At 42.5% G+C, this 27,970-nt stretch overlaps 1 protein-coding gene across 1 annotated transcript in view; it reads left to right on the forward strand.

The window, feature by feature from the left end:
- Positions 1–27,970, forward strand: part of IQGAP1 (IQ motif containing GTPase activating protein 1) — a 254,871-nt gene that overhangs the window by 153,316 nt on the left and 73,585 nt on the right. Inside the window, exons 13-15 of the mRNA XM_089676402.1 lie at positions 5,023–5,183; positions 11,998–12,122; positions 21,857–22,020. Coding sequence (XP_089532528.1) covers positions 5,023–5,183; positions 11,998–12,122; positions 21,857–22,020 — 450 coding nt within the window. The remainder of the gene's footprint in view (positions 1–5,022; positions 5,184–11,997; positions 12,123–21,856; positions 22,021–27,970) is intronic.

Below are 27,970 nucleotides of genomic sequence, written 5' to 3' on the forward strand. Positions count from 1 at the left end.
TGCCACAAAAAAAGCCCGGTTACAATATGCCTGACAGCACCTTAACAACCTCACCGGTTTCTTTGTGGCTTTGATGCAGTAAAGACTTCTTTCTGGCAACTCAACCATGCAGCTCATTGTTGTTAACGTATAGTCATATTGTACTCCCTGAAACAACCACACCGCCTTTTTCCAGAGCAGCCTGTATTTCTCCTGAGGTTACCTGTGGGTTTTTCTTTGTTTCCCGAACAAGTCTTCTGGCAGCTGTGGCTGCAACCTTTCTTGGTCTACCTGACCTTGGCTTTGCATCAAGAGATCCTCAAACTTTCCATTTCTTAATAAGTGATTGAACAGTACTGACTGGTATACTCAAGGCTTTGGGTATCTCTTTACATATTTTTCTATCTCTATAAAACGCCATTATCTTGTTATGCAGATCTTTTGACAGTTCTTTTCTGCTCCCTATAGCTCAGTATCTAGTTTGCTCAGTACATCCACATGAGAGCTAACAAGCTCACAAGCTCACTGACTATTTATACACAGACACTAATTGCAATTTAAAAAGTCACAGATGTGGGAAATTCATCTTTAATTGCCATTTTAACCCGTGTGTGTCACCTTGTGTGTCTGTACCAAGGCCAAACAATCCAGGGTATGGAAACTTTTAATCAGGGCTGTTTTGGCTATTTCTGTTATTATGATTTAAAAAGGAGGCAAACAACTATGTGATAATAAATGACTTCATATGATCACTATCCTTAAATAAAAGACAGTTTTCTGGCATGATCAATCATAATTTCAATATCAGTGCCAAAATATCATGATTTCTGGTAGGGTTTGCAAACTTTTGAGCACAACTGTAATAAAAAGCACTCTGTGATTGGCAGGAGGAGGGAAGGGCAGGCAGAGTGGCTTCAAACAATACAAAACCTACCAGTAGAAAAGAAGAGGTACTACTGGTTAAAATATTTGTATGCAGTTCTTGAATTGTTTCAATAAAGATTTTGTATTTTTGCATAATTTAAAACATTTTTGATTAATAACTAGTCGGGTTCACGCCCCGGAGGCTACAATAATTAGGTGGCTTTAACCAGTAGTACCTTTCTTCTTTCTGCTGGTTGGTATTGTAGTGTATATGTGTGGACCTAAGAGACACACAACTAATATTTTTTCAGGAAGTGAGTGGGCAACCAACAAGGGGTTGTAATTACACTGGCAGTTATATCCTGGGTTTTTTATATTAATTTTTGGTTGGCTGCAAACATCTCTGCAGTTGCAGGAGCTGAGACCAGAAGTTCCAGCATTGGAGCACTGGAAGTGTAAGCATAGTCATCCTTCTGCTGTTCAGATAAAATAAAAATATTTAATCAGAGAAGACTACAAGGTGGCATGCACCTCATTGAACTTAGTAATCCAGATGTTTTGGCAAGTGTCTGAATTCCTGGAGTTCAGCATTATATATGTGCTGCTGGTAGGACTTGCAGTAAGGCAAACTAGTTGCTTTGCGTTAAAGCGACACTGTTAGAGGGTTAAGAGCTCTTGGCACAAATCCTATTCGATTCCTCTGTCACATTGAATAGTGTGTTTCCCTGCTGGATGCTGTGGTTTCTCCTGCTGGCCTCTATTCACTGCAAGACACATTAGTGACCTAGGAGTTTTGTCTGGAGAAACCTCAACAGTCAGCAAGGGACACACTATTCCAAACAGAAAAAACGCATTTTGCACTTGATTACTATAACATTGCAGGCTAAGTGATTCTGCTGCTGAGCTGCATACTCCAAATAGAAGATTCTGGTTTCTCTGTGGTAAAGCATGGCCGTGCTTGGGAAACTTGATACTTTGACTGGAAAATATTACTTTTTGTATGTATGCTATGTCACAAACAGACAGGAATAGAATAGTTATGAAATGAAAGCTATTCCGTAAATCTGAAGTTATAATATTCAAGGGGGAGTCTGAGTTGTTCAGATCAAAATATATTTAGAGGAATGTCACATATTTAAATGTATGCCCAGATATGGGTTCCTTTACATACATATGTTGTTGGAATTTTGTTCTCTTTGGTAATTTGTTTTATGGCCCTGGGTTTTAGGCTGGCCATAGTTATTCAGCGGTAGTTGGATTTTTTATAAATGACACAGTCTCTCAGACCCCCTCAATACTAATTGAAAGATTCTCAGCCAAAACAAAATTAAGTTAATGACCTTTTCCTCTGACAGAGCTAACTTAAGGGTGATACACCATTAATGGTATCCTATAGACAGCCCGATTGTCAACTGAATTTGATAGAATCATAGGCACAGGAAGTTGGTCGTGTTTTGTCAGTTCCAGAGATATACAGTTAGGTCCATATATATTTGGATGCAGGCACAATTTTCATGTTTTTGGTTTTGAATGCCGCCAGAATTAATTAAAGAGACACAATCGAAATGAATTTGAAGTGCAAACTTTGAGTTTTAATTCAAGGGGTTGAACATAAATATCAAGTAGACATTTTAGGAACTGCAACCATTTTTATACACAGTCCCCCTATTTTCAGCGGCCCAAATTTAATTGGACAAATTAATATAACCATAAATAAAATGTTAATTTTTAATATTTTGTTGAGAATCCTTTACTGGCAATGAATTCTAGAACCCATGGACATTACCAAAGACTGGGTTTCCTCCTTTTGGATGCTTTGCCAGGCTGTCTTCAGTTGTTTGTGGGTCTTTCTGCCTTTAGTTTTGCCTTTAGCAAGTGAAATGCATGCTCATTTGGGTCAAGATCAGGTGATTGACTCGGTCATTGCAAAATATTCCACGTCTTTTCCTTCAAAAGCTCCTGGGTTGCTTTTGAAGTGTTGCTAATGTTGCTGCTATCTCTCTGATGGATTTGTTTCGCATTTGTTTCGCTTTTGAAGCCTTACAATGGCCTGTTTCAGTTGCATGGACAGCTCCTTTGAACGCATGATGTCACAGCAATAGATTCCAAATGCAACTACCACACTTAGAATCAACTCCAGATCTTTTACCTGCTTAATTGATGAAGAAATAATGGAGTAGCCCACACCTGGCCATGAAACCGCTTTTGATTCAATTGTCCAATTACTTTTGGTCCCTTGAAAAAGGGGGATGGTTACTCATAAGAGTTGTAATTCCGAAACCCTTCCTCCAATTTGGATGTACATACCCTCAAATTAAACCTGAGAGTGTGCACTTTCAGCCCATATCCATTATATAACTATAGCTTGAATATGTTTTGGTAAATACCTGCAAAACAAAAAACCTAAAATTGTGCCTGTGCCCAAATATATATGGACCTAACTGTATACACTAAAAAGCATTTTGAACATGTACAAAAACATAGCTATTTTTAGATGACAATAGGGATGATTCAATAGGGCCTCATTCACATGGGTGTCAAAGGGGTGGTAAAAACAGGCTGTGGAACCACAGTTTTATTGCCCGCCCAGCCCATCCACCTAAAGGAGGAATATGCAGCTGTTCAGGACTGTACGTATGCCGGGGTCACAATGCTTTGCTTTATAGCTGTGGCAAACATACCCCCTGTCGTGTTCAGCAGGCATTACCACAACCAAACACGTTCCATTCATGTGAATGGGGCCACCCTGCAATGGCTTGTATTGCACATGGTTGTAGCATGATGGTGTGGGCTTTTCATGGTTAAAACAGGCGGTGAGGGGCCACATATTGCTTCCCAGCTACTTGTCAACCATAGATCACTTTTCAGAGGGGTGGCAAGGGCTGTCACAAGTGTGAACAAGCCCTGAGAGATTTGTGACATATTTCTGGTGGCATGTATAAAGTTAGAAGGCTTGCACCAAATTCATGAACACCGGCAACATTTTCATTGTTGGCACTTAAACATGTAATAAAATTAGGGAATTCTTATTAGTGAAACTTACTGTATGAAGCTACTGTGGTGCCGTATTGGTAATAAGGGAAGTGGCGGTAAATAAGATTTCTTCCATGTTGGAGGTAATTGTTGATTTGTGTCACATTTTGAGACAATTATGCAACAAAATGTGTCCTTATATTCTTCTGAAACTGATATTCGATACATGTCCATTACTCTCCAAAAGTCTCCAAAGAGCTTTTCTGCCTGTAAAACTCCAGCAGGAATGATGCTTGTCACCTTCTGTCAGTCATTTTTCATGAAAAGGTGAACTTACCCTTTAAGGCCTCAGTCCCACTGTCACTGTCAAACCTCTGTTTATATGCATTTAGAGAACATTTCTAAATGCATATAATCGCATTTTATGATTTTTCAGTGGTGCCATTTATGCTGAACGTTAACTTGTGTGTGTAGGTGTAGTCAAAATAGCGGCATTTAGAGAAAATAGAATTCTCTGCGTCCAGGATCTGGTTAGAAACTCTAAATGCATGTAAGCATGGCTAAATTTGCTTTAGGCCTCATTTACATGGGCATAGCTATCTGTACACCTGTGCGAAGGGTCATCCTTGCCTGCATAGGATGCACAGGTATTCCATGTACCTGTGTGCAGGCAGTCCAATTCATGTCTACTGGGACACAGTGGTTGCACATACACAACTGTTTATCCCAGGTTGACAGCTGTGTGGCTGCGAGCGCATGTCCTCAAATGCACACTGCTTGTGTTCGGGGACATGCAGCCACATGGCTGTCAAGTTGGGACCAGCAGCTGTGTCTGTGTAGCCTCTGCGCCCCTGTAGACAAGAATAGTTCTGCCTGCACACCTGCGCATCCCCTATTGGTAAAAATGGCTCTAGGTGTACAGAAAGGCACACCTGTATGAATGAGGCAGAAACATCGAAAGGCAGGCAAAAAGTAATCTGCGAGGCATAGAAGTTGTTTAAATTTCCCATAAAACTGCTTTTAGAAAAGTTAGGCTTAGAAGTGCCAATGTGAATGAGACTTAAATTGCGGGCTCCAAGCTTTCTTATGACATCAGTGCTGGGGAAGTCTATCTTTGTATGTGGCATCTGTCTTATGTTTGAGAAAATTGCTTTGCATTGAGCCCACATTGATAATAGCTGTTGTGCATCTATTTTTCTCTTTTAGGGCAACCTCACTCACCCAGAGCTATCAGTTGCAGTGGAAATGTTGTCCTCTGTGGCTTTAATTAACCGAGCGCTGGATGCTGGGGATGTAAACACTGTTGGTAAGCAGCTGGCCAATCCTGTCACTGGTCTGATGGACTTGGAGGATGAGAACCTTCAGAGGTTTGTAAGAAGCAACAAAGATTTTGCATAATTTTTTAGTTGAAGTTGAAAGCATTGATAGTTCAATTTGTATGCAGAAAGTGTGCTTCCTAGCAAGATTTATAAAATAAAGCGTACTGGTCACAGTTTTATAAGTGCAGGAAGGCTTTTTTATGAGCTTGTTCTGAATTCAGCCTAAGCTTACATACACTGATCAGTTTTTGCTGGCGGTGCAACAGATTCAAAGCTTGCTTGTAATTGTCAGAAAATGTAGCAGCACCCTTGTGAGCAATAACAAGCACATAGCAAGGATGAAAGTGATTGTGCCTTTAAAGAGATTTTTATCATAGCGTGTATACTCTGCATTTGATGAGCAGTCATTAACTCTTCCCCCAAGGAAAGGGACTGATCTTATCACTGCATATGTCCAAAATCTGCTCTGACTGATTCAACTTTGTAATGATCTCAGTGACAACTACCAGAGCAAATACTATTAACTAGCATGCATGGCGCACACCAAAACCAGTTCCTTATAATAGTTTTCACAAAGTAACAAGATAAGGAAGACTCTACATTCACTATTACAATCAGTTTAGTTCAGAAACATAATGTCAAAGAGTGACCCTAACTATAAAATATATTTACTTGCCTCCTCTGTAGGTAGTCAGCATATGCACCAGGTCAGTAATATTCCCCCGTTGCAGCAACTCGAAAAATGGGACATGTATTACTTGTGCTAGAAGAATGTGGCCACTAGACCTCCCATATTCCAGCTATGTGCCACCGAGGATTGATGTAGAAGAGGAGCTTTTGGACAGTGCAGAGCAACTGGTTCCTAACTCCATTAACCGCTTAAGAACCAACCTATAGCAGATATACTGATACAGGACAGCACCTGTGCGCAGAATCACATATACATATGTCATTTTGCATTTCCGGGTAGGGGGCGTGCGTGAGAGGTGCACACGCCCTACCCGCGCCACCATTTGCGGCCCGCGGATGTCAATCACCAGGTCCCAGCCAGTAATTACCCACCGGCGCCCGGTGACTACCAAGCATCTCCGATGGGGAGGAAGATTGTTTTGTTTACAAACAATCTTTCTTCCTGTCAGCTCGAGTACACTGCTCAGGATGGCTGTGCACAATACAGCCATCCCGATCATTGTGCTTACAGTGAAGAACACCCCCCCCCCCGCCCCCTAGTAAAACACTCCCAGCACACAGTTAACCCTTTCATCGCCCCTAACATTAACCCCTTTCTGCCCAGTGCCATTAATACAGTGTCAGTGCTTTTTTTTTTCAGCACTGATCACTGTATTGGTATCACTGGGGTGTCAGTGAAACCAAGTTAGTTCCCCCTCAGTGTCAGAATGTCCGCCGCAGTCCCACAGTCCCGATAAGCCGCTGATCGCCACCATTACTAGTAGAAAAAAAAATACCATTATCTATTCTGCCATTTGTAAACACTATAACTTTCACATAAACCAATTAATTTACACATATTGGGATTTTTTTTTTAGCAAAGATATGTTGCAAAATACATTTTGGCCTAAATTTATGACGAAATTTGATTTTTTAAAACATTTTTTAGTGGACATGTTTAATAGCAAAAAATCCAATTTTTTTTCTCAAAATCGTCTGTCTTTTTTTGCTTAGAGCGCAAAAAATAAAAAACGCACAGGCAATCAAATACCACCGAAAGAAAGGTCATTTCGTAGGAAAAAAGTGAATTTCATTTGAGTGCAGAGTTGCATGACCACGCAATTGTCAGTTAAAGCAACGCAGCGCCGTAATGCAAAAAATGGCCTGGTCAGGAAAGGGGGGTAAATCCTCAGGAGGGCAAGTGGTTAATAAAACAAATGAGGATGCTAGAGACATAGATTGGGTTTTCTCAAGAAAGACACAGAAAATAAACATTCCTAATAAATGACAGCACTCCATACAGCCAGCTTTTTAGGTTTTATTTATTGATGAAAGAAAGCATTATATAAAGACAGAACAATAAATTGTAGTCCCATGCAACACTTTTGACACTATATTAATGACCAGATATGAAGTAGCGCTCTGATAATTCATAAAATAATCAAAATATTCAGTAACAAATAATGTTTAAAGTTTTCCAATTCAATCATAAAGTCCACTCCACCAGTGATAAGTGCTAAATTCCCATTAAAGTAGTTCTAAACACAGTTCATAAATGTCTTCTCAATATAAATCTACTCCACGTCACCATGTGCCCAGTACAGACCACTCCACAGCACTCCGTCACACTCACCTATTCACAATGCCTGTCATGTTACTGATTGGCATTAGCACTTTTCTAGATGTAATAACCAATTACTTGCAGGACTTCAAGCGCTTTCCCATTAAGGGATTCCCCAGGCAGCACTATTTCAAATCCATGAATTCATGATGTCTTCAAAAAACCCCAGATTTCATTACAGGATCTTCAGGTAACTCTTGCAATAGTTGGTGTCAAAGTGCATGCATCTTTCTCTATCAAATTCCAAATTGAGTTAATAGAGAAAGATGCATGCACTTTGACACCAGCTATTGCAAGAGTTACCTGCAGATCCTGTAATTAAATTTTGGGGTTTCAAATATATTATCAACTCATTGATTTGAAGTAGTGCTGCCTGGGGAATCCCTTAAAGGGTAAGCATTTGAAGTTCTGCCAGTAATTGCTGATTACATCTGGAAAAGTGCTAATGCCTATCAGTAATATGACCGGTATTGTGAGTCAGTGAGTGTGACGGAGTGCTGGGGAGTGGTCTGTACTGGGCACTTGGTTAAGAGGTGTGGATTTACACAGAGCAGACATTTATGAACTGTGTTTACAGCTACTTTAATGGGACTTTAACACTTATCACTGGTGGAGTGGACTTAGGGAATAAATTGGAGATTTTGTAATATAACTTATTTGTTGCTGTATATTTTGATTAATTTATGAAAGGCCACAGTGCTACCTCATATCTGGTCATTAATCTAGTGTCAGATGTGTTGTATGGTGTTTATAATTTGTATAAGGTAGCAGCAGTGGAGATATTTGATTTTTGAACACTATTTTACAGAAAAGAAAGCTCTCAGTGATAAGCATCCTATACATTTTCATTAAAACAAGGAGGAGATCCAGGCTAAATGGAAAGCAATTAACAAACAATACTCTTGCATAGATATCATAAAAACCCTTCAGTTGGCATGTGGACACTCAGAATAAGGTGGAGGTGGGAATCAGTAAAAACCTTTTTCTCAAGTGAGATCCAAAATGAACATGTATATGATGGCTTTTTATTTATTTAGAGACTCCTGCTTTCATCCTTGCCTTTGCCCACTGCATCCCAAGCCAGTCCAGGGAGCTCAAAATTCAACTAATAAACTGTTTCTCAAAGTTAAAAGCGCTATATTCTAAGAGAGACAGGCTCAACTGGCAGTGGTAAACTATGCACAAGTCAGGGATACCCAAGTACAATTCAAGCAGGTTTTTCCTACATTTTTGTTCAGCAAGGCAGTTGAACAAACACAATTCAGTGAAGGAGGGCTTTGTGTAGCAAGTCCATAGCATAAAATAAAACATTTCCTTATCTGACTCATCAATTAAACTTTTTTCCGTTCATAACAGGGTGCCCTCTATCGGGTTTTCTAAAACAGACAGCACATGTACCATTTTAGCATTCTGTGAACAGGTAGCCTTCTCAGCCAGCAGCATGCTCCCACATCAGAGAGTGAGAGAGAACCTCTAGCATAAGTCAGCTCAGATGCTAACAGGTAAAATGTACACTTAGAAAAGGAGGCTTTTTCCCACCCAAAGCTCCAGGCAGAGGCAGCTCTTTAAGTAGGCAGATTAGTCTCCGCCTAAGGCCTCCCAGTCACTGGGGCCTCATGGCCACCTAATTTTCCTAATAAAGGGGGGGGGGGAGGCATAGGCATAGCATCAGGGGTCGCAATAGCAACCCAGCCCATGCTTCAGGTGGCCCATGCCCTGTAACATGACAGGACAGATCGTGCCCCTCCACACAGGTTCCAGGCAGAATGGGGCCATTGAGAGGAATGATACCGAACTAATGCAGCGAGGTAGTGGTACACAGATAGTCTACTCCCCGCTGCCTTCCAACCCCGCATCCTCCCTGTCCATTCCCCTCTGTAAGCTTGTCTTGCACTCCTCCCCTCTTGTCACCTCCCCTTACCTCTGCCTCCATGTCAATCCTCGCAGGTCACTTCACTCTTCTCTTGTTGAGGAGGTGGGAGCAGAACATGGAGGGAGGGCTTGGGGGACTTCTACACATTGATGGGAATAAGACTTCCCCCTGTGGTAGGGACTCCCATGCATGGGAGAGTGATAGAAGCCAGCATGAGAGAGGGAGAGTGGGTTAGTCCTGGACATGCTGGTACTTGTAGTGTGCAGGCAGTAGCGTGACTCCTGCGTGACATGAATTCACCTCAACACTAGCATAGTGACAAGGGTCACAATTGTGACCCTACCCATGCTCCAGGGGCCGATGCTGCCTCCCTTATACCTTTTGGTTTTATCCATGGAAAGGAGGGGCGGCATTTACAGGAACTGTATTGTCCTCCAGTAGCTGTTGAAATTCGGCTTGTCCTCCTCCCCTTCCCACTAAAATTCAGCTGATGCAGGAGGAAAATACAGGAAATTGGTAACTGTATATGCCACCCCCACCTGTCCAGGTTACTCTGGTTTCTGCTGCCCAGGCCCCTTGTGTGCTCTCTTCTTCCCCTGCAGCATTGCCAGCTTCCCCCCTCTCCTCTCCCACCCGGCTGCTGCTTTCAGGATGGACAGAGGGGGAAGGGGCGGTAAATATATAATATTTATTAGCCCCTTCCTTTCTTTAATGTACACATTGAGCGATCAGTACCTATCGTTCCTGTGTCTTCTCATAACTGAATAATAGTGACTGACATTCACTGCTCTACTAGCTCATCCACTGCCCTACTGACATCATCCGCTGCCACTCATTGGCATGCTAATGTGTAATCTGCATGGTGCATTGCACTGATATCCCTGAGATCCTAGATTGTGTGTAGAAGCTGCACGTTGGAGTTCATCACTGGTCCTGCATCCTCTGTCTGTCCCTAAGACACATTACATAGATGATTAGCTCATGCATAGATGAATAGGGATGGCTGTGTGGGTTACAATAGAGATCACAATGCTAGGTTCAATCACTGTGATGCAGTACTGCTTTCATGGATGTCATAGCATAGTAAAGCATGTATTCTGCATTGTTTAACTGTCTGATGACTAATAATGATATATGGCTATGGATGATGCTTGGTGTTTATTTACAGCCTAAGTATGGGCCATGATGAATAATGCATTCATACACTATTACACTGACCACACTGCATGATTCTAAAGCTTGACAGGCGCAAGCAGGAGGATGCTGGCAATTATTTCCTTTTTATCTATACTGGGTCGTCGTTTCCTGACACTGCAGTACAAAAAAATTCAGCACCAGGTGCTCTTCTGTATTCAGGTTCACTGTCCATAATCATTGCATTGGCTGTGTCCACAGCAGGTATGGGGCATAGGTTTAGGAAAATAGATGATGTTGGGTAATGTGAAATGTAGGTTTAGGAAAATAGATGTTAGGTAATGTGAAATGTAGGTTTAGGAAAATAGATGATGTTCGGTAATGTGAAATGTAGGCATAACAGAGGGCTGTCTAGTAAGTGATGATCACTATACAGAGGGAGCTTGTGTTGCAGTGCATATTCTGCTATGCTATGATTCAATGACCTGCTGGAATCCTTGAGGACTGGCAATGGGTGATTTGCCATCAGTTCATTGTACAGTGCAATGCATTATTAATTTTTATGTCTTGAATTATTTTTCCCATTTATATGTGTGAGCGGGGCCTCATGTCTAAGTTTTGCCTAAGGCTTCACAAAGCCCACAGACACCTCTGCCTCCAGGCTCTGGGTCCCATACCAGAACTTATTAAGGTCTTAGAAAACAACAAGTTTGTTTCTTCCTTATCCAACACAAATCCTGGAGCCCCTTGCCATGTGTAAATGAGAATCCTAGGTAAGATATATAGATAATCCACAATCCTGCCAGCCAGTGACTAACAAAATATAGTTTGGTGATATGCCAATTAGACTCCAGTCCATACAACTGAACTTACATGTTATCCTATTTGCATTGATGGGTGGATATAAGTGTAAGTAAACATGTATGAGCTGAATGTATGTGCATGTGTGCATATTTATGTATTGTGAAGCAGACAAAGAACCTTTCCAGTAAAGTTCTACAGACTACAGTGTGGTTCTTGAAACAGAAGGTGTCATTACATATTCAAAAAGCAAGGCGCTAATTCCTCATCTAGTGTACTAGGCATAATCATAGAGATGATTTAGTAATGCCTCAGTGGCTAACTGTGAATATAGAACAGTTGCTTTATGTTTCTATGGCATTTATATTAGCAATTTGCCACTAGAACAAAGAGGAATCATCTGCAATGCTCAATCTGCCCACCATCCTAACATAAGGAATAAACCCTCGTGTTGTGGATTAGTCCTAAAAGGGAAGACATGTAACTTCTGTTCTAAGAAGGAATACTGATCTTACAACAATAAACTAAAAATCAGATTGCTTAGGTTACAAAACTTTGCTTTGCCTCATTCATTCATTGATATAGTAAAGCTTAGCAAAAGTAATATAACCCAAGATAGACTGGCTTCACTAAGGGGAGCTTGTCTTATAATGGGCTTGGTTAGGAATGAAAACATAATTCATTTTATTTATACAATTGGTTCAGTGGGTTCTTCTTCCCTCCATTTTTTTTTCTTAATCTGTGTACTGATTTTCTGTTGACAGGTACATTGATGAACTGATTAGGCTAAAACAGCAGGCCCGGGAAGAAGGGAATGAATTTATTACATGGAATGACATCCAAGGCTGTGTTACCCAGGTTAATAATACAGTGCATGAAGAGCATGCCAGTAAGTATTTACTTCCATTATTCAGTTCATTTAAAGGGTATCTTGATATGAATTGGGACCTTGTAAGATCACCATTGGGAAGCTTTCATACTTTTCTTTTACAAAGAATTTTATTGTAGTTTGAGCAATGAGAAACAAACATTCGGAACATAGAATCCTTGACCAATACATAGAAAATTGTACTGTATGATTGAGAAATAATGTAACGTGTACATTGTAAAAAAAAAACTCAAAACATCAGCTATAACTTATAACAGAAATGCCCGGTAGAAGGGGTACGATTCACAGTCTTTGATGGTCAATGATAGTGTAGATTCTGAGATAGAAAATTGCTACATAAAAAAATATTGGACAAGTGTATAATAAAAACACAGACCAAGAGGAGAGAGAAGAAGAGATAAAAAAAAAAAAAAAGAAAAAAAAAAAGGGGGGGGGGGGAGTAGGGCTCCGGGGAGATTGCAGCAGAATCCAACCTCATATCGACAGAAGGGACTGGTCGAATCTCGATGGTTGGGCTATATCCAGCCAGGGACGCCATATCCGCAAAAATTTTGTATGGGTATCCAATAATATGGCCGTCAATTTTTCATTAACCATTATGAAGTTCATCCGATTTTTGACAGCCTCAAAGCTGAGAAGAGGAGTCTTCCAAGCCCTCGCAATTGTCAACTTAGTAGCCATAAATTAGTATGATGCCAGCTGCCATTCACAACGGAGAAGGCCCTCCATTGGTTTAAATAGAAGCGCTTCGTACGGGTTACGCTTAATGTCTGTGTGAAGCATAGTGCGAAGGAGGGCATACACCCTAATCCATAATCTGCTTACTTTAGGGCAAGTCCACCAGATATGAGCCAAACGAGCAGGTGTATAATACCATCGATACAGAATTTTGTAGGCATTCTCAAGAATAATGACATTCCTAGAGCATTTAGATAATGCTTGGGTCATGGTCCGCCAATCCTGTTGGTTCAAAGTCCCCCCTAATTCAGACTGCCAGCGCTGATGATAGGAGCGAACCGGAGGGGTTCTATAAGAAATGATGGAGGAGTAAATCAGGGAAATCAAACCCGGAGCATGGGGTCTATGTCTGCACTGGCTTTCAAAGGGAGACAGACGATACGGTCCCGAATGCGTGCGTATTAGTGTATTGACAAAGTGACGAAGTTGAAGATATCCAAAGTGTTCCCGCAAAGGAATATTATAAGAAGAGCGCAGAGTTTCAAAGGAAAGTATTAGAGTGGGAGATAGAAGTGAATGTACATCGTAAAAACCATGCATTTGCCACCAGGCAAACTGCCTGGGGTTGTCCCGACCTGGAGGGAATAACGGGTTATGCAATAGTCGTAACAGCGGCAGGTGAGCAGAAATAAGGCCAGCGGAAAATTTGATAGAATCCCAGAGACGGAGCGAGAGCGTCAGCGTCGGGCTAAGGGCAGATGGACGTTTAGAAGTGGGAAGCCATGGCAAGGAGGAGAGCGGTATCGGGTGGGAGTCCATCATATCCATGACAGCCCACAAGGGAAAGTGATGAGAAGCATGGATATGAGCCAAAGGGGCAATATTAGCCGCCAGATAGTAAGACTGGAGATTTGGGACCGATAACCCACCCTCACTCTTACGCGCGAACAAAATATGTTTACTAATTCTGGGCCGAGAAGAGCTCCAAATACAAGACAAAAGTTTTCGCTGATGAATACGCAATATATGCGAAGGTACTGGAACTGGTAAAACCCAAAATAGGTACAGTAGTTTAGGAAGATAGGTCATACGGATCGCATTAATTCTGCCGAACCATGAAAGCGGGAAATGAGACCAAGAGGTCAATAGTTCGGTCAGCTCCTGAAAAACAGTGGAAAAATTAGCCTGGTACAGTCCGTCATATGTCGGGGTGAGCTTAATTCCTAAATATGGTAGAGCCGAATGCCATTGAAAAGGAAACGTTTGCTTCAAAGTCATCAAAAGTGATGGTGGAAGGGTAATCGACATAGCTTTCGATTTGGCGGGGTTAACGTGAAGACCCGAAAGATTTGCAAAGGAATCGAGAACCGCGAGCAAATTAGGCAGAGTAATCCCCGGATTCGAAATCGACTATAGTATATCGTCTGCAAACAGAGACAATTTATATTGGGAGCCCGCTACTTCGGTCCCCTTAATATCATGATTCATACGAATGGCTTCCGCCAATGGTTCCAAAGCTAGGATAAAGAGTATAGGGGAGAGCGGACAACCTTGTCTAGTGCCTCTGGCGACCGAGAACGTAGAAGACTTAAATCCGTAATATTTAAGTTTCGCTTGAGGGGAAGTGTATAGCGAAGAGATCCATCTTAGAAACGAAGGACCAAAGCCAAAGCGGTGAAGGACTGATAGAAGATAAGGCCAGGATAAAGTGTCGAAAGCCTTATTGATATCTAAGGATAAGAGCATCATATCGAGTTTACGGATATGGGCTAAATGTTGTAATTGTAGGATACGTCTGATAGCATCTCCAGCTTGTCTATGGGGAACAAAGCCCACCTGGTCCTTTTTGATCAAACGAGAAAGGAAGGAATTCAATCGAGTAGCCAAAATCTTAGTGAGAATCTTCATATCGATATTAATAAGAGAGATAGGCCTATAATTTGCCCAGGAAGAGTGATCTCGATCTGGTTTAGGGATCATAACCACATTGGCGGTCAAAGAATCTGGGGAAAAGTCCACGCCCGCCTTCACCGCGTTAAACATAGCGGCAAGGTGGGGCGCGAGCACATCAGCCAATTTCTTATAATATAGTGCCGTGTAGCCATCCGGACACGGGCGTTTGCCCGTCTTCAGGTCTGCTATGCATTTCAATACCTCAGATGTTTGAATATTACGGTCCATTAGATCCCTATGGGCCGATGTCAAAGTAGGCAGGGACAGACGAGATAGAAAGTCAGAAATGGATTGGGAATCAGCCCGTGTAGGGTCAGTGTAAAGTTTGGCCAGACGAAACCGGAACTCTTCCAAAACCGCTACCGGATTGCTCGTAAGGGTATTATGCCGAGTGCGTAAAGATATCGGTTTGGGATGGTGCGCAAAAGAACGTAGTCTACGAGCCAACATAGAGTCCGGTTTGTTTGCTTTACTATACCACTTCTGGCGTGTTTAGCGTAAGTAGCGTTCAGCCTCATCCGTTAAGCACAGATCCAGTTCTAAACGGGCCTGATCCAACAATCTACGATTCGATGGGGTAGGTGACTGTTTAAATTGGGCCGATATGGAGGTCAACTTTGATTCTAACTGAGACTGTTTAAGCTGTCGTTCCTTCTTTCGTTTTGAAGCTATCTGGATAATATGTCCCCTAAGAACTGCCTTGTACGCTTCCCATAACGTTACTGAGGAAGAGACAGAACCCGAGTTTAATTGGAAGTATTCCTGAGATTTACGATGGAGTTCCGTCTGAATCTCCTTCAGCGAAAGCAAGGAGTCATTCATTATCCACGAAGAAAAGGCCGGCCTACATAGAAGAGATTGACAGACCACCAAAATAGGCTCATGGTCAGACCACGGTTCCGTAAGAATAGAAATAGCACGAACCAAGGGGAGATTCTTACGTGATACGAAGGCGTGGTCAATTCTGGAATGAGAACGATGAGGGTGGGAATAGTAGGTATAATCTGTCCCCCGGGGATGAAATTCACGCCATAAGTCCACCAGATCGTGGGTATGTAATGTACGTATAAAGGACTTTGCCGATGCGGAAGGGTCAGAATGTTCTGCTGGATATTTATCCAACGCCGGATTTAACACTAAATTAGAATCCCTGGCCATCAAAAGAGTACCCCGTTGATGTGTAGCCAGAAGAGAACACAGATGTGACAAAAAAGGTCCAGGGTTAACGTTAGGAGCATAATAGGACATTATGGTAACTTCTGTACCTTGTATTGTGCCCTGGAGTAGAAGGTATCTGCCATTGGGATCAGCAATACGTCTCACACAGACAAATGGAGTTTTACTAAGAAAGGCGATCAATACGCCTCTCTGTTTAGTGGGGCCATTAGCCTGAAATGTCTGAGGGTAACAAGCATCAAAGTATTTTGGGGCAGAAGTAGATGAGAAGTGGGTTTCTTGCAAACAAGCAATGTCAACTTGACGAGCTCGGAGAAATTTAAATATCTTTACCCGTTTCTGCGGAGAGTTCATCCCCTGGACATTCAATGATAACCAGTTCAACGACATGGTGATCTATAGGAAGAAAGAACAAATCCACCGCAATCCCCGGGAGCCCTGAAAAAAACATTTACGAAGACACACAAAGCAAAAAATAAAAGAGAGGAAATGAAAAAGAAAGGAGAAGAGAAGAAGACATCTGATATACAAGCAATATATCTGTGAAACAATAAGGTTAATTCAAACATCATAGCAGGTAACTGTGGGTAAAACACCCACATAGAGGCTGGGTAGCGGGCGGGAGATAAAACCAGACCGCTAGTCAGTCGGAGGGGGACACGTTAGTCCACCGGAATAACTCGGCAATAATAAAAAAGAGATATAAACATATTATATAAAACAACTTAGGCTAATACACCTGTGGATGATGAATCCAAAAATCGCAGGGCTAGGAAAATCTCAACCAATCAGTGCGGAAAAAACAGACATCCACCCTAGATTGGAAGGGATAAAACACATGGAGGTCATGGAACCTCTAAACAACTCTAGCATTAAATCCAGGAAGTGGCGATAAAAATCCACTTGTGATGAGAGTACATACTGGTGATCAGCCACTAAGCATCAAGTCGCGGAGACTTCCTGGAAATGCTGGGCCCGCAGAGACCGGAGGGCCTGGGAGCTACCTTGACTAGGAGGAGATTTACGGGGAGGCTGGGAATTTCGAGGACGTGAGGAGACTGATGCCTCCTCATTCTGGGAATGTGGCAGTTCCAGATTCAGTTCCCAAAAATGGCGTCGAAGATCTGCTGGCGAAGAGGCCTGGAATTGACGACCTTGAGAGGAGAATGATAGCTTGAAAAGGAAACCCCATCTATACTTAATATCAGCCGATTTAAGAATTTGGAGATAGGGCCTCAAGGTGCGACGTTTGGCAATCGTGACTGGGGATAGATCTGCAAACAGATGGATAGAATGTCCCTGAAATTCCAACGTCGAACGGTTCCGAGCCGCCTGCAGCAGGCGTTCTTTAGTACGATAGAAGTGTAATTTAATAATAATGTCTCTGGGAGGACCCTCCGTGGACTCTAGGTGCTAAGGCTCTATGAATACGGTCAAACTCTAAACGCTCCAAGGGAATCCCAGGGGCCAATTCCTGAAAAAGAGCGGTGACAGTCCCCTGTAGATCTGTAATTGCCTCGGGGACTCCACGGATACGGAGATTATCCCTGCGTGCCCTATTTTCAGCATCCTCTAATTTATCTTTTAAAGTGTCCAACTCAGCATGTAGATCCTCCACTTCCTGTTCATGACCCTCCAAAACTGTAGTCGCCAGATCCATACGCTGTTCCAATTGATGAGCACGAAGGCCCAACTCCTTTAGGCCTCTCGCCAGATCAGAAGATAATTTACGTGAGGCGGCGGTGATCTCCTCTCGCACTATAGTACGGAATTTGTGTAGCAAATCTTCAGGATGTTGTTCAAGAGTATCTGCCATCCCCGATGGAAATTGTCGCTGACTATCGCCATCAGACTCAGGATCACCAGGAAGCTGAGTGTTATCGTCAGGCTCAGGTGGATTAGGCATCAGCTTAGTGGCACGGCCCTTCGGGGGGGATTGTTGTTGGGCCTGATTTTTAGGTTTAGTGCGGGGAGTGCGGTGCATTATTAAGAATGGTTCAGAGGATGCCAAATCACCTTCAAACTATTGAGATATTACATTAGGGTGTAGAAGCCCATTTGCCGAGAAGAATATTTCGGTGGCACGGCACCAGAAGGTCACTCAGGCGTTTCCTCCCGATGCGTGTACGTGTCCCCCGCCAGGGAGGTGTTCACATGTGGTTCATGCTGATAATACAGCCTTGGAGGCGCTGGTAGTTATGGTAGTTGGGCCAGGTGTGCAGACTTTATGGCGATTATCCCAAAGTGCTCCAGGCACCCCAGATTCATCCACTCAGAGTGGGGGCTGACAGAGGGAGCTTCTCTACCCATGCAGCGCCACCCCCGCAATGAGAATGGTCCCCAGTTCCTCTATGGGATAGCACAGGGGCTTGGCCTAGACTACAGAGCCACCAGCAGAACCAGGGGGACTCACCCAGGCTGCCCCAGTAACTGTCCTGTCTCAGGGGCCAGAGGAGCAAAGCAGCGCCGCGATCACCCCGCCGTGGCGGTAATCCACTCCGGCCGCGGGATTAGGCGAGACCGCGGCTTCACACGCCGCGATAGGCCGCAAGCCTTCCCGCGCTCCGGTCTGTCGGAGAGGGGCCAAAACCGCTCAGCACCCCTCCCCAAAAGCCAGGTAAGGTCCGGACAGCCAGGAAACAGCGGCAGGTTACTGCTTTCCCCCGGATGGCAGTGGATGGAGGTTCAGACTGCCGGAGCTTTCAGAAAAGCGTCTGTTCCCGCGCCATCTTGGACACGCCCCGGGAAGCTTTCATACTTTTCATACAGTTTTATGCTGCAGGCCTGCTTGGGAGGCCTGGTAGCATTATGGGTCATCTCTACTGTATAGCACTATAAATAGTTTGCTTCTCTTTTTCAGTTGGCAAAGAAACAGATTATAATATCAAAAGATGTGTATAATTACCCCTGTACAGAGGAGCAGTATGTCTTTTTTTTTTCTTTGCATACATTTTGGACTGATTATACTTGTAATGGGTCAGATACAATTAGTTCCCTATTGAACTTAAAGTGGGTTTAAAGGCCCAAACTTTTTTATCTTCATGTATTCTTTGCATGAAGGTAAAGAACCTTCTGTGTGCAGCACTGCCCTCAAACCCCCATCCCCCCCCAATACTCACCTGAGACCCATTGTGATCCAGCGATGTGTACGAGAGCTGGGGATTTTCCCCCCTCATTGACTGAGACAGCTCCCACTGATGTCAGTCACAGCCAGTGAGTCAATGAGGAGAGAGAGGGAAAGGGGCCAAGCCATGGCTCCATGTGTTATTGGACACACAGAGCAGCAGCTTGGGAGTGCACCTGCTCAGATGCCCCCATAGCAAGGTGTTTTGCTCTGGGGGCACCCAACATGAGGGAGGGGCCAGGAGTGCCAATGGGGTACCCGAGAAGAGGAGGATCCAGACTGCTCTGTGCAAAACCACTGCACAGAGCAGGTAAGTATAACATGCTTGTTCTGAAAAAAAAATATAACATGCCAAAAGGATTGGTAAATCTGTATTGTGGCCCTTTAACCAGACATCTGTGTGGGCTGAGGCTGTGATGGCAGTCATTCTTTGAGTGCATGCTGTGTGCGTGACTGGTGGCCGAATTCCATGAAAAGGACATTTTATTTACATGGTGCAGGTGATCTAACAATGTGAGTGGAGCTCTTCATGCATCATTAGGCCATCTGTTATCAGCCCCAAGTAAAGTTTTTTCTTTTTTTCCCTCCCTGTTTCATCAACCAGGCAGATTTTTTATTCTGTTTCACCAGCCCAGCGTATGTCAACAAAATAGTCCTGTTTGTCCAGCTTGATATATGCTGTGTTTGTCCTATCCTTAGCATTTATGTTGACATCATTGTTAATTTTGTGATATTTATTGTGGTATGTGAGAGGTCTGTCTATGAAAAAGATATGGACATGTTCACCAAAAACATGTCAGTTTTGTGTGTGCCACTGTGCCACTTTCTGCTCTATTCTCTGTAATGCAATATAATGGAGAAGCCAGAATTTGCAAAAATCCTCTGTTAGAATCCAGCCAAAACCGAGAGGTAATACAAACTGTATACACAGGACCATTCCCTAAGGTAAAGAAATCAGTGCTTCCAATCTTCACCAAAAGCATAAGTCCACCAACAACTAAAGCCTGCATGTGCGATCCATGTAAGCAAAAGCATATCAAGAACAGATAGAGAAGAGAAAACTCATAGAACAGGAGTTATTTTACAGGACCATGCACTTTGACTAAGATGCTGTTATTATCAAAATTCAATAATTGACAAAAATTCAGAAACACCTCTACCTTACACTAATTAAAAATGATCAACATTGTCCTAATTTTTATTGGTAGCAGCTGCTCACATACATCCAACCTACCACCTAAATGTTAATTTACTTAGAAGTTTCCATCATACATGTAGCTAGCCAGGAAGCTATCAAGCCAAGTCCACTAGGATGGAAAACATAGGGGAGGAAACTACAAGTCTGTCCCAAGCCCTATTGGCCAGTATGAATAAGGCAGTCCTCCACTCCAAATAATTCAAATAGGATGCCTGCTCTTGTAGCACTGCTAACTTCATGCATTCATAACGATATACTGGGATTACAGTAAAATTACCCAAATCAATGCACAGGGGCCCCCTTTCCAATGCAGTAACTCAAGTTATGGCACAAAGGCTAATTCACAGCAGCCAATCAGCCCACGGATTTTTAATCCAATTAACCTGTTACTGAGCTAAAACTGCAGCTATATTTTTATAATGACAGGGAGGCAGCCTTTTAGTCCCTTGGTTTTATCGTACACTTTTTCCCTGCTAGTGGACTTGATAGCTTCCTGGCTAGCTGCATGTATGAGAGCAACCTCTGTCTAAAGCCAGCTATAGACGGTGCAGTTTAATTTCCTGCAACCACGAGTTGCTTGAAAGTAAATTGCTTGATTCCCTAATCAACACAGTCAGCATTGATGGGGATATCCCTCCCATAAGTAATTGTGTTTTCCTGGCAGGGACGGACCCCCCAGCCCCCCTTTCAGGAGAACACAATGGCTCCACTGGAGGGAATCTCCCATCAACACTGACAGTGATTACTGCTTGTGGCTATAATAACCGCTAGCAATAATCGCATGTAAAACCCTACAGGTTGGTCAATCTATCAACTTGGGTACAATCGCTCTGCCCATACATGGTTAAAATCTTGGCTGGTCCCTACTGATCTGGCCAAGATTTGAACCATGTATGGCTGGCTTTAGTGAATTAGAATTTGGGTAGAAGGTTGGATGTATGTGAGCAGCTGCCTCTGGTGCAATTTATGACAATGTTGTGAACTTTAGTGTAAGGTGGTGTTTTTGAATGTTTGTAAATTTTGGAATTTTAATAATAAAAAGCATCTTGTTCAAACTGCATAGTCCTGTAAAGTAACCCCTGCTCAATGGGTTGCATCTTAGCCTTGCTAATGCTAATGATTGACTTCTGTGGATTTGGAATGTTGGAAAATGTTTGTCAATTAATGAGCTGCAGCTATTGATCAGTATATTCTGACAGCAGAGGAGTCCTCCATCCATCTGGTTTCTGTGGCCACTGTCTGATCAAAAAAAAAAAATAGAGTCTCTAGCGAGCCTTAGGGTTTGATCCACATGCTAGTTATCCAAGGCTGTCTGGGAGCCTCACAATGCTTCACAGCGGAGAGGATTGCATGTGTGGATGGGGGAATCAGTTCTTTTTTTATTTTGGCTGCTTGAAACAAAACAAGTCATCTATGGCAGCCTAACACTTTAATAGCAGTGGTCATCACTGTGACTTCTCTTAACCCCTTTTCTATGATCCTTGTGCTTTAAAAAGAAATTAATGTGGTCAGTAGGTTACTGTGATTATTGGGGTTACCTTGGAACGAACAGCCATTTTAGGAAATCCACTCTTTATTTATTATTGCTTCCTCTTCCTTGTTTAGGGATATTGGCTATTGGGCTCATTAATGAAGCTTTGGATGAAGGGGATGCTAAGAAGACTCTACAAGCCCTACAGCTGCCAGCAGCAAAACTGGAAGGAGTAGAACCTAATGTTGCTCAGCATTACCAAGACACCCTGGTCCGAGCGAAAAGAGAGAAGGCTCAGGTAGGCAAAAACTAAAGTCTTCTTTAGTTCTTTATCAGGCAAAGGCATATAATTTTCCACTGGTATCCATATAGTAGAATCTGTTACCTATCAATGCATCTAACAGACAGTCACACGAAATTAAACCTGAACTTCGGACAAATGGCTAAATAAAGCTTTTTGTGCTTGGCACCGCCTCTATTTATAGAATATCTTGTATTTTTTTTTTCACTGATTGGGTGAGGTGGAGATCATGACATCACTGCCCCTTTTCTCCACATCGATCAATCAGAGAACATCTAGTATTCATTAATAAGAATGTACACAGTGTTCTGTGAATGGCAGCAGTGCCAAGTGAGAGACCCCTTGTAAAAATACAAAGTGAGGCAGTCTGAAGGACCTGACAGTCACACAATCACTGTAGTAGTGTGTGGAAGCAGAGAATCACTGTAGTAGCTGCAGCTACTACAGTGATCCTTGCTGTCTTCCGGGTCTGTGCTGCATAGTAACCACAGGGGTGCGTCTGCCTCGCATGGTCACCAATCAGAGAAGGCCTTGCATTTTTCAGAATGAATGTTTGAATGTCCAATCAGAGAATGCTTTGCATCCATTGAAAAAATGTAAAGCTTTTTCTGAATGGTGCCCATGCCAAACTGCCTGTGGTAGCTATGCAGCAGGGCAGCCACTCAGCGTGGGAGCCAAGAGACAACAGCAGCTACTACAGTGATTCTCCGCTTCCACAGGGATTGGCCAGGTATGGAATGTGCATTCAGTTTTGCTCAAAATATTGGATACCCTGGCAGAAATCGTGAACTTTTGGCATTGATATTGAAAATATGACTGATCATGCCAAAAAAACTTTTTTATTTAGGAATAGTGAAACCATTTATTATCACATAATTGTTTTGGCTCCTTTTTAAAGCTTAACAATAACAGAAATCACCCAAGTGGCCCTGATCAAAAGTTTACATACCCTGAAATGTTTGGCCTTGGTACAGACACAGGTTAAAACGGCAATTAAAGTGGTAGCAAACCTGCCCTTAAAAAATCTTCTCCCTGCAAGGTAGTCATGATGGGCTAGTATGCATTGCATATTGGCCCATTATGAAAAACCTACCTTAGAATGAAGCCCTCCAGCGGAATGCTGTCACCGCTGACAGAGCTTCCATCTTCACTCCTGTCTTCCTTCCGGGTTCTTGGGCTCTGGCTCCTTGATTGGCCAAGCTGCAATGATGTCACTCCCATGTATGCGCGTGGGATTCTCGGCCACAGCACAGAGCTCTGAAAGAATAACACGGGTATGCCGTTAATGGAGTTTTGTAAAAATGGAAAAGGATAAAAAAGGAAAACCAGAGCCTTGAATATACCAGTCAGTACTGTGCAATCACTTATTAAGAAGTGGAAAATTTGGGGATCTCTTGATACCAAGCCAAGGTCAGGTAGACCAAGAAACATTGGAGCCATAACTGCCAGAAGAATTGTTCAGGCTGCAAAGAAAAACCCACAGGTTACCACAGGTAACCTCAGGAAAAATACAGGCTGCTCTGGAAAAAGATGGTGTGGTTGTTTCAAGGAGTACAATACAATGATACTTGAACAAAAATGAGCTGCATGGTCGTGATGTCAGAAAGAAGTCTTTACTGCACAAATGCCAAAAAAAAGCCCGGTTACAATATGCCTGAGAACAACTTTACATGCCTCAGCTTCTGGCACACTGTTATCTGGAGTTATAGAACTTTATGGTCACAACCATACGTGCTATGTTTGGGGGGCAGACAACAAGGCCTATAGCGACAAGAATACCATCCCCACAGTGAAGCATGGTGGTGGCTCACTGATGTTTTGAGGGGGGGGGGGTGAGCTCTAAAGGCACAGGGAATGGATGAATGCAGCATGTTATCAGAAAATCCTGGCAGGCAATTTGCATTCTTCTGCACGAAAGCTGCACATGGGATGCTCTTGGTCTTTGCGGCATGACAATGACCCTAAGCACAAGGCCAAGTTGAATCTCCCGCAGTTACAGCAGAAAAAGGTGAAGGTTCTGGAGTGTCCTGACCTTAATATCATTGAGGCACCCTGGAGACAGCTGAATCGTGGTTCGCGCAAGATGACCAAAGACTTTTTATGACCTGGAGGCATTTTGCCTAGACGAATGGGGAGCTATACCACCTGAAAGAATTTGAGACCTTATAGATAACTATTACAAAAGACTGGACACTGATGCTAAAGGGGGCAATACACAGTATAAAGAACTAAGGGTATGCAGACTTTTGAACGGGGCATTTCATTTGTTTACTTGTTGCCAAGTTTTGTTTTATGATTGTGCCTTTCTGTTATGACCTACAGTTAAATATGAATCCCATGACAGATAAAAGAAATGTGTTTTGCCTGCTTACCCGTGTTTTCTTTACTGTACCAATACTCAAAGGGTATGCAAACTTTTGAGCATAACTGTACCTGCATTGTTCCAAACTGGACTATTATAATTATGAATAAAATAAACCTACCTGGAATTCAGCTTTAATGATTTATAAGCGATTTCATGGCAGTAATAGCATATGTATTTTATATCTCCCTGGAGTTCAGCTTTAAAGTGATTATAAACTACAAGGCTCATGGTTATGAGCTCTGTGTATAACAGGCATAAAATGTGATAAGGTCCTGACACTCTAGACTGATAAACTGCACAGACGCTGCAGGCCATTGTTCTATCATAACTCCTTTCATGTTTCCATATATGCCAAGCAATGATGGGTCCCTTATAATATGAGATGCTTTTGATGAATTAGTTGCAGTCATAGACGTAGTCTGTGATGATTCACATTACTGTTCGCGTAATCATTCTTGCATTGCACTCACAGTAACTGCACCCAGACATCTTGGTGTCATATCTTTTGTGCTATAAACGTATTCTCACTGTTCGGCTTCGTTTATAATAGATGGGGTCATCTTTCGTTCACTTTATTCTTGTTTTTTACAATCAGATGTATGCTTTGACCTGTAAGTGGTTGAATTTACAGTGTATGGATGAACCTGTAAAACATTTTTTTTTATCTCCTGATGATTTTTAAACACATTTTGCTATAACAGGTGTTAAAAAAATCCTTATACTGTTGGGGTTACAAAAACATAATACTTGTCTTAAAGGACAAGTTCACTTTTAGCCACACATTACATGTTACACCCATTTTTAGGGTATAACATGTAACGTTTTTTTTTTCTTTTTTTCATACGATCTCTGCCACGACTATAGCCTGCAGCAGTGATGATTGTATTTTGATGGTGAAGAAACCTCCTGCTGTCAGAATACAATAGCACAACGGGGTATAGCCAGCGCTATGTGGCTCAAATATTCTACAATTCTACATGAAATTTTGTGTACTGTTCAAGCAGAGATACAGAGCCTGTCATATGGGATTGATTATAACTGTCAATGTGGGGAGATGTCTGAACTTAAATTTGATGCGAGTTGGAAATAACAGTTCCTTTGTTTTCCCCATGTCATGCAATGAGCAGGACTAACTGCATCGTCCTTTGGTAGATTTATAAAATGTAACCCAGCACATCTAAGAAATTGAGGAACATTTGTCCATTTTGATGCATTTTTGGTTTATTTTAATGTGTTTTTCATGCTCTCCTATTGGAGTCTTAGTACAAAATTGCACCAAACATATACGTGTACCTTTTTCAAAATAGGTAGAAAATTTGTTGCCAGAACACCTTAATCTTCTACAATAAAATTGCCTTTATTGACGTTCAGTATATCACTCTGTGGCATGCTGAACGAATGTCAGTAAAGATTCTGTTGCAGAAGATTAAAGAAGAATTCTTGGTATGACTATTTTATACATTGCTCCAGCTTGAACCTGTCTGATGGCTCTGGAAACTGGAAATCACTGAAGTAGACTCCAATGATCTCTACAAGCTTCCTGGTCTCATGCCGGGTGGCTGTGCTTCTGCTTGTTGAACACAGAAGGTTGGCCACCGAGCATGGGTGCAATTCAGCCAAAGCGAATGGGGGTGGATGGACGCAGACTAGAGGCACGGCCCTGTGGGAGGAGGCAGTAAGGCCGTAGGCTCCATCAGCGAAACGGCCGTAGTAGGCCGCAAAGGTCCGGAGCATCGGAGGAGGGTCAGATGGCCACCCAGAGCTTTCCCCAGTCTGTAGGCATCAGCAGGTGAGGTATCTGGGTTAGAAATGACAACGCTGTCCCCAGGATGGATCTGGATGAAGGATCCAGGCTGCAGAGCACCACTCTAGGCGGCTGCTTTGGTCGCCATCTCGGACACACCCCCAGAATGGGCATCATTCAGAGATGCTCTGGATTTCATGAATTAATGCAAAGTGTTCTCTGATTTGACATGTTGGAGGGGCATGTCACGCTCTCCACTTCATCCAATCAGAAAATGCTTTGCATTCTTAAAAAAAAATACAAATCATTCTCTGAATGGCACCCGTGCTGAGCAGCCAACCTACTGTGTTCAGAATACAGCAAGGTAGCCACTTGGCACAGAGTCCAAAAGCAAGGGGAGATCACTGGAGTAGTGATGTGCACTACAGTGATTGTGAGCTTCCAGGGGCATCAGTCAGGTATGGTACGTACATATTTGCATTGATCCAAGGTGAACCAATGGAACTATATAAAATATCTATTTTTTTTCATACCTGAAATTCTTCAAGGTGTGCTGGCAACAAATTTTATGTATGTATGCTGTGGCACCATCTGCCAGTTGTTACAGCACCCTGAACTATAAATACTGTGTATTTCGGTCTGGTGTGCGAACTTCACAACGCATCCTTTTCCAAGTAGAAAGTGCAGAAGTGAATTTCATGTTGTGAATGAGACCTATACACAATAATGAGATTTCTCATGTCGTGCATTATCACACAACCGCTAAAATGCAACAAATCACACAGGTGTAAATGGGGGCTTGGCTGTCATGGAGGAGATTTGCAGGGAATCCGGCATCTATCAAAATATCATATAGCGATTTATACTTTTTAGTGTATTGGAGAAGTCCTTTGTAGTGAAAGTCCTAAGATCTGTTTCGCATATGGATAATAGAGGCTACATTTAAAGTGGTGTTAAAACCCTCAGTGTTTTTTGGTTTTAACATTTTAAGCACAAGAAAATAAACATTCCCCAGTAAATTATTTGTTCAAATTCTTACCCCAACACATGTTGTTTACAGCTTCCAATGCTGCTGACTAATGCTTTCTCAGTGCTGCTTCCCTGAACTTTTAGTCTTCACAGGAAAGAGTTAACAGTGGACAGTGCAGTGAGTCAGTCGGTTAGCTTGGAGGAGGAAAAGCAGCGGAGTGCCTTGGCATCCTACACTACAGGTCTATAGTGTACAGAAAGCAAAACTAAAATGCAAAGTGCAGTAACCCATAGTAGCAAACCAAATTTCAGGATATATTTTGCAGGCTGTTTTTTTTTTTTTTTTTTTTTTTTTATTCCATACATGATACCAGTAGAATCTAAGCACAGTTGGCTTTATTGCTAAGAAATAATGACATGCTATATAGGTCGGCTAGAGCAGAAAGAACTACGTTCATGAGAGTGTAAACAAGAGTTAAAGCTTCCAGCCAGATCATGCATTGGCTCCAGTACAGGGTGTATGAGAATTTGTACAGGAACTGATTTCCAGTCCAAGCATTTCCTCCCGCTGCTGAGCTGGGCTGAAATAACCATTTCTATTCAGTGAGCTCAGGGCTGCCAGACTGGGCTGCACTACACGCCTGGGCAAAATGACCTTATTTAGTCATGAGCTCTGCAATGTGCTGTGTACCCAACACACAGGCACTCCACATGTTGTGGGACAACAACCAAATATAGCAGATTATTAGAAAAACAGAGATGAATATGTGAAACTTTACTGTTGGTCATCTCTGGTTGGTTGGGCACAGCAAACTCATATGTCATCTGACTTCAGTTAAAATGTTGCTCTTCGTTCCCCTATCTTATTA

The sequence above is a fragment of the Staurois parvus genome, unplaced genomic scaffold, assembly GCF_062004578.1.
Source record: "Staurois parvus isolate SC_StPar_1 unplaced genomic scaffold, SC_StPar_1.0 ptg000168l, whole genome shotgun sequence".
Taxonomy (NCBI): Eukaryota; Metazoa; Chordata; class Amphibia; order Anura; family Ranidae; genus Staurois; species Staurois parvus.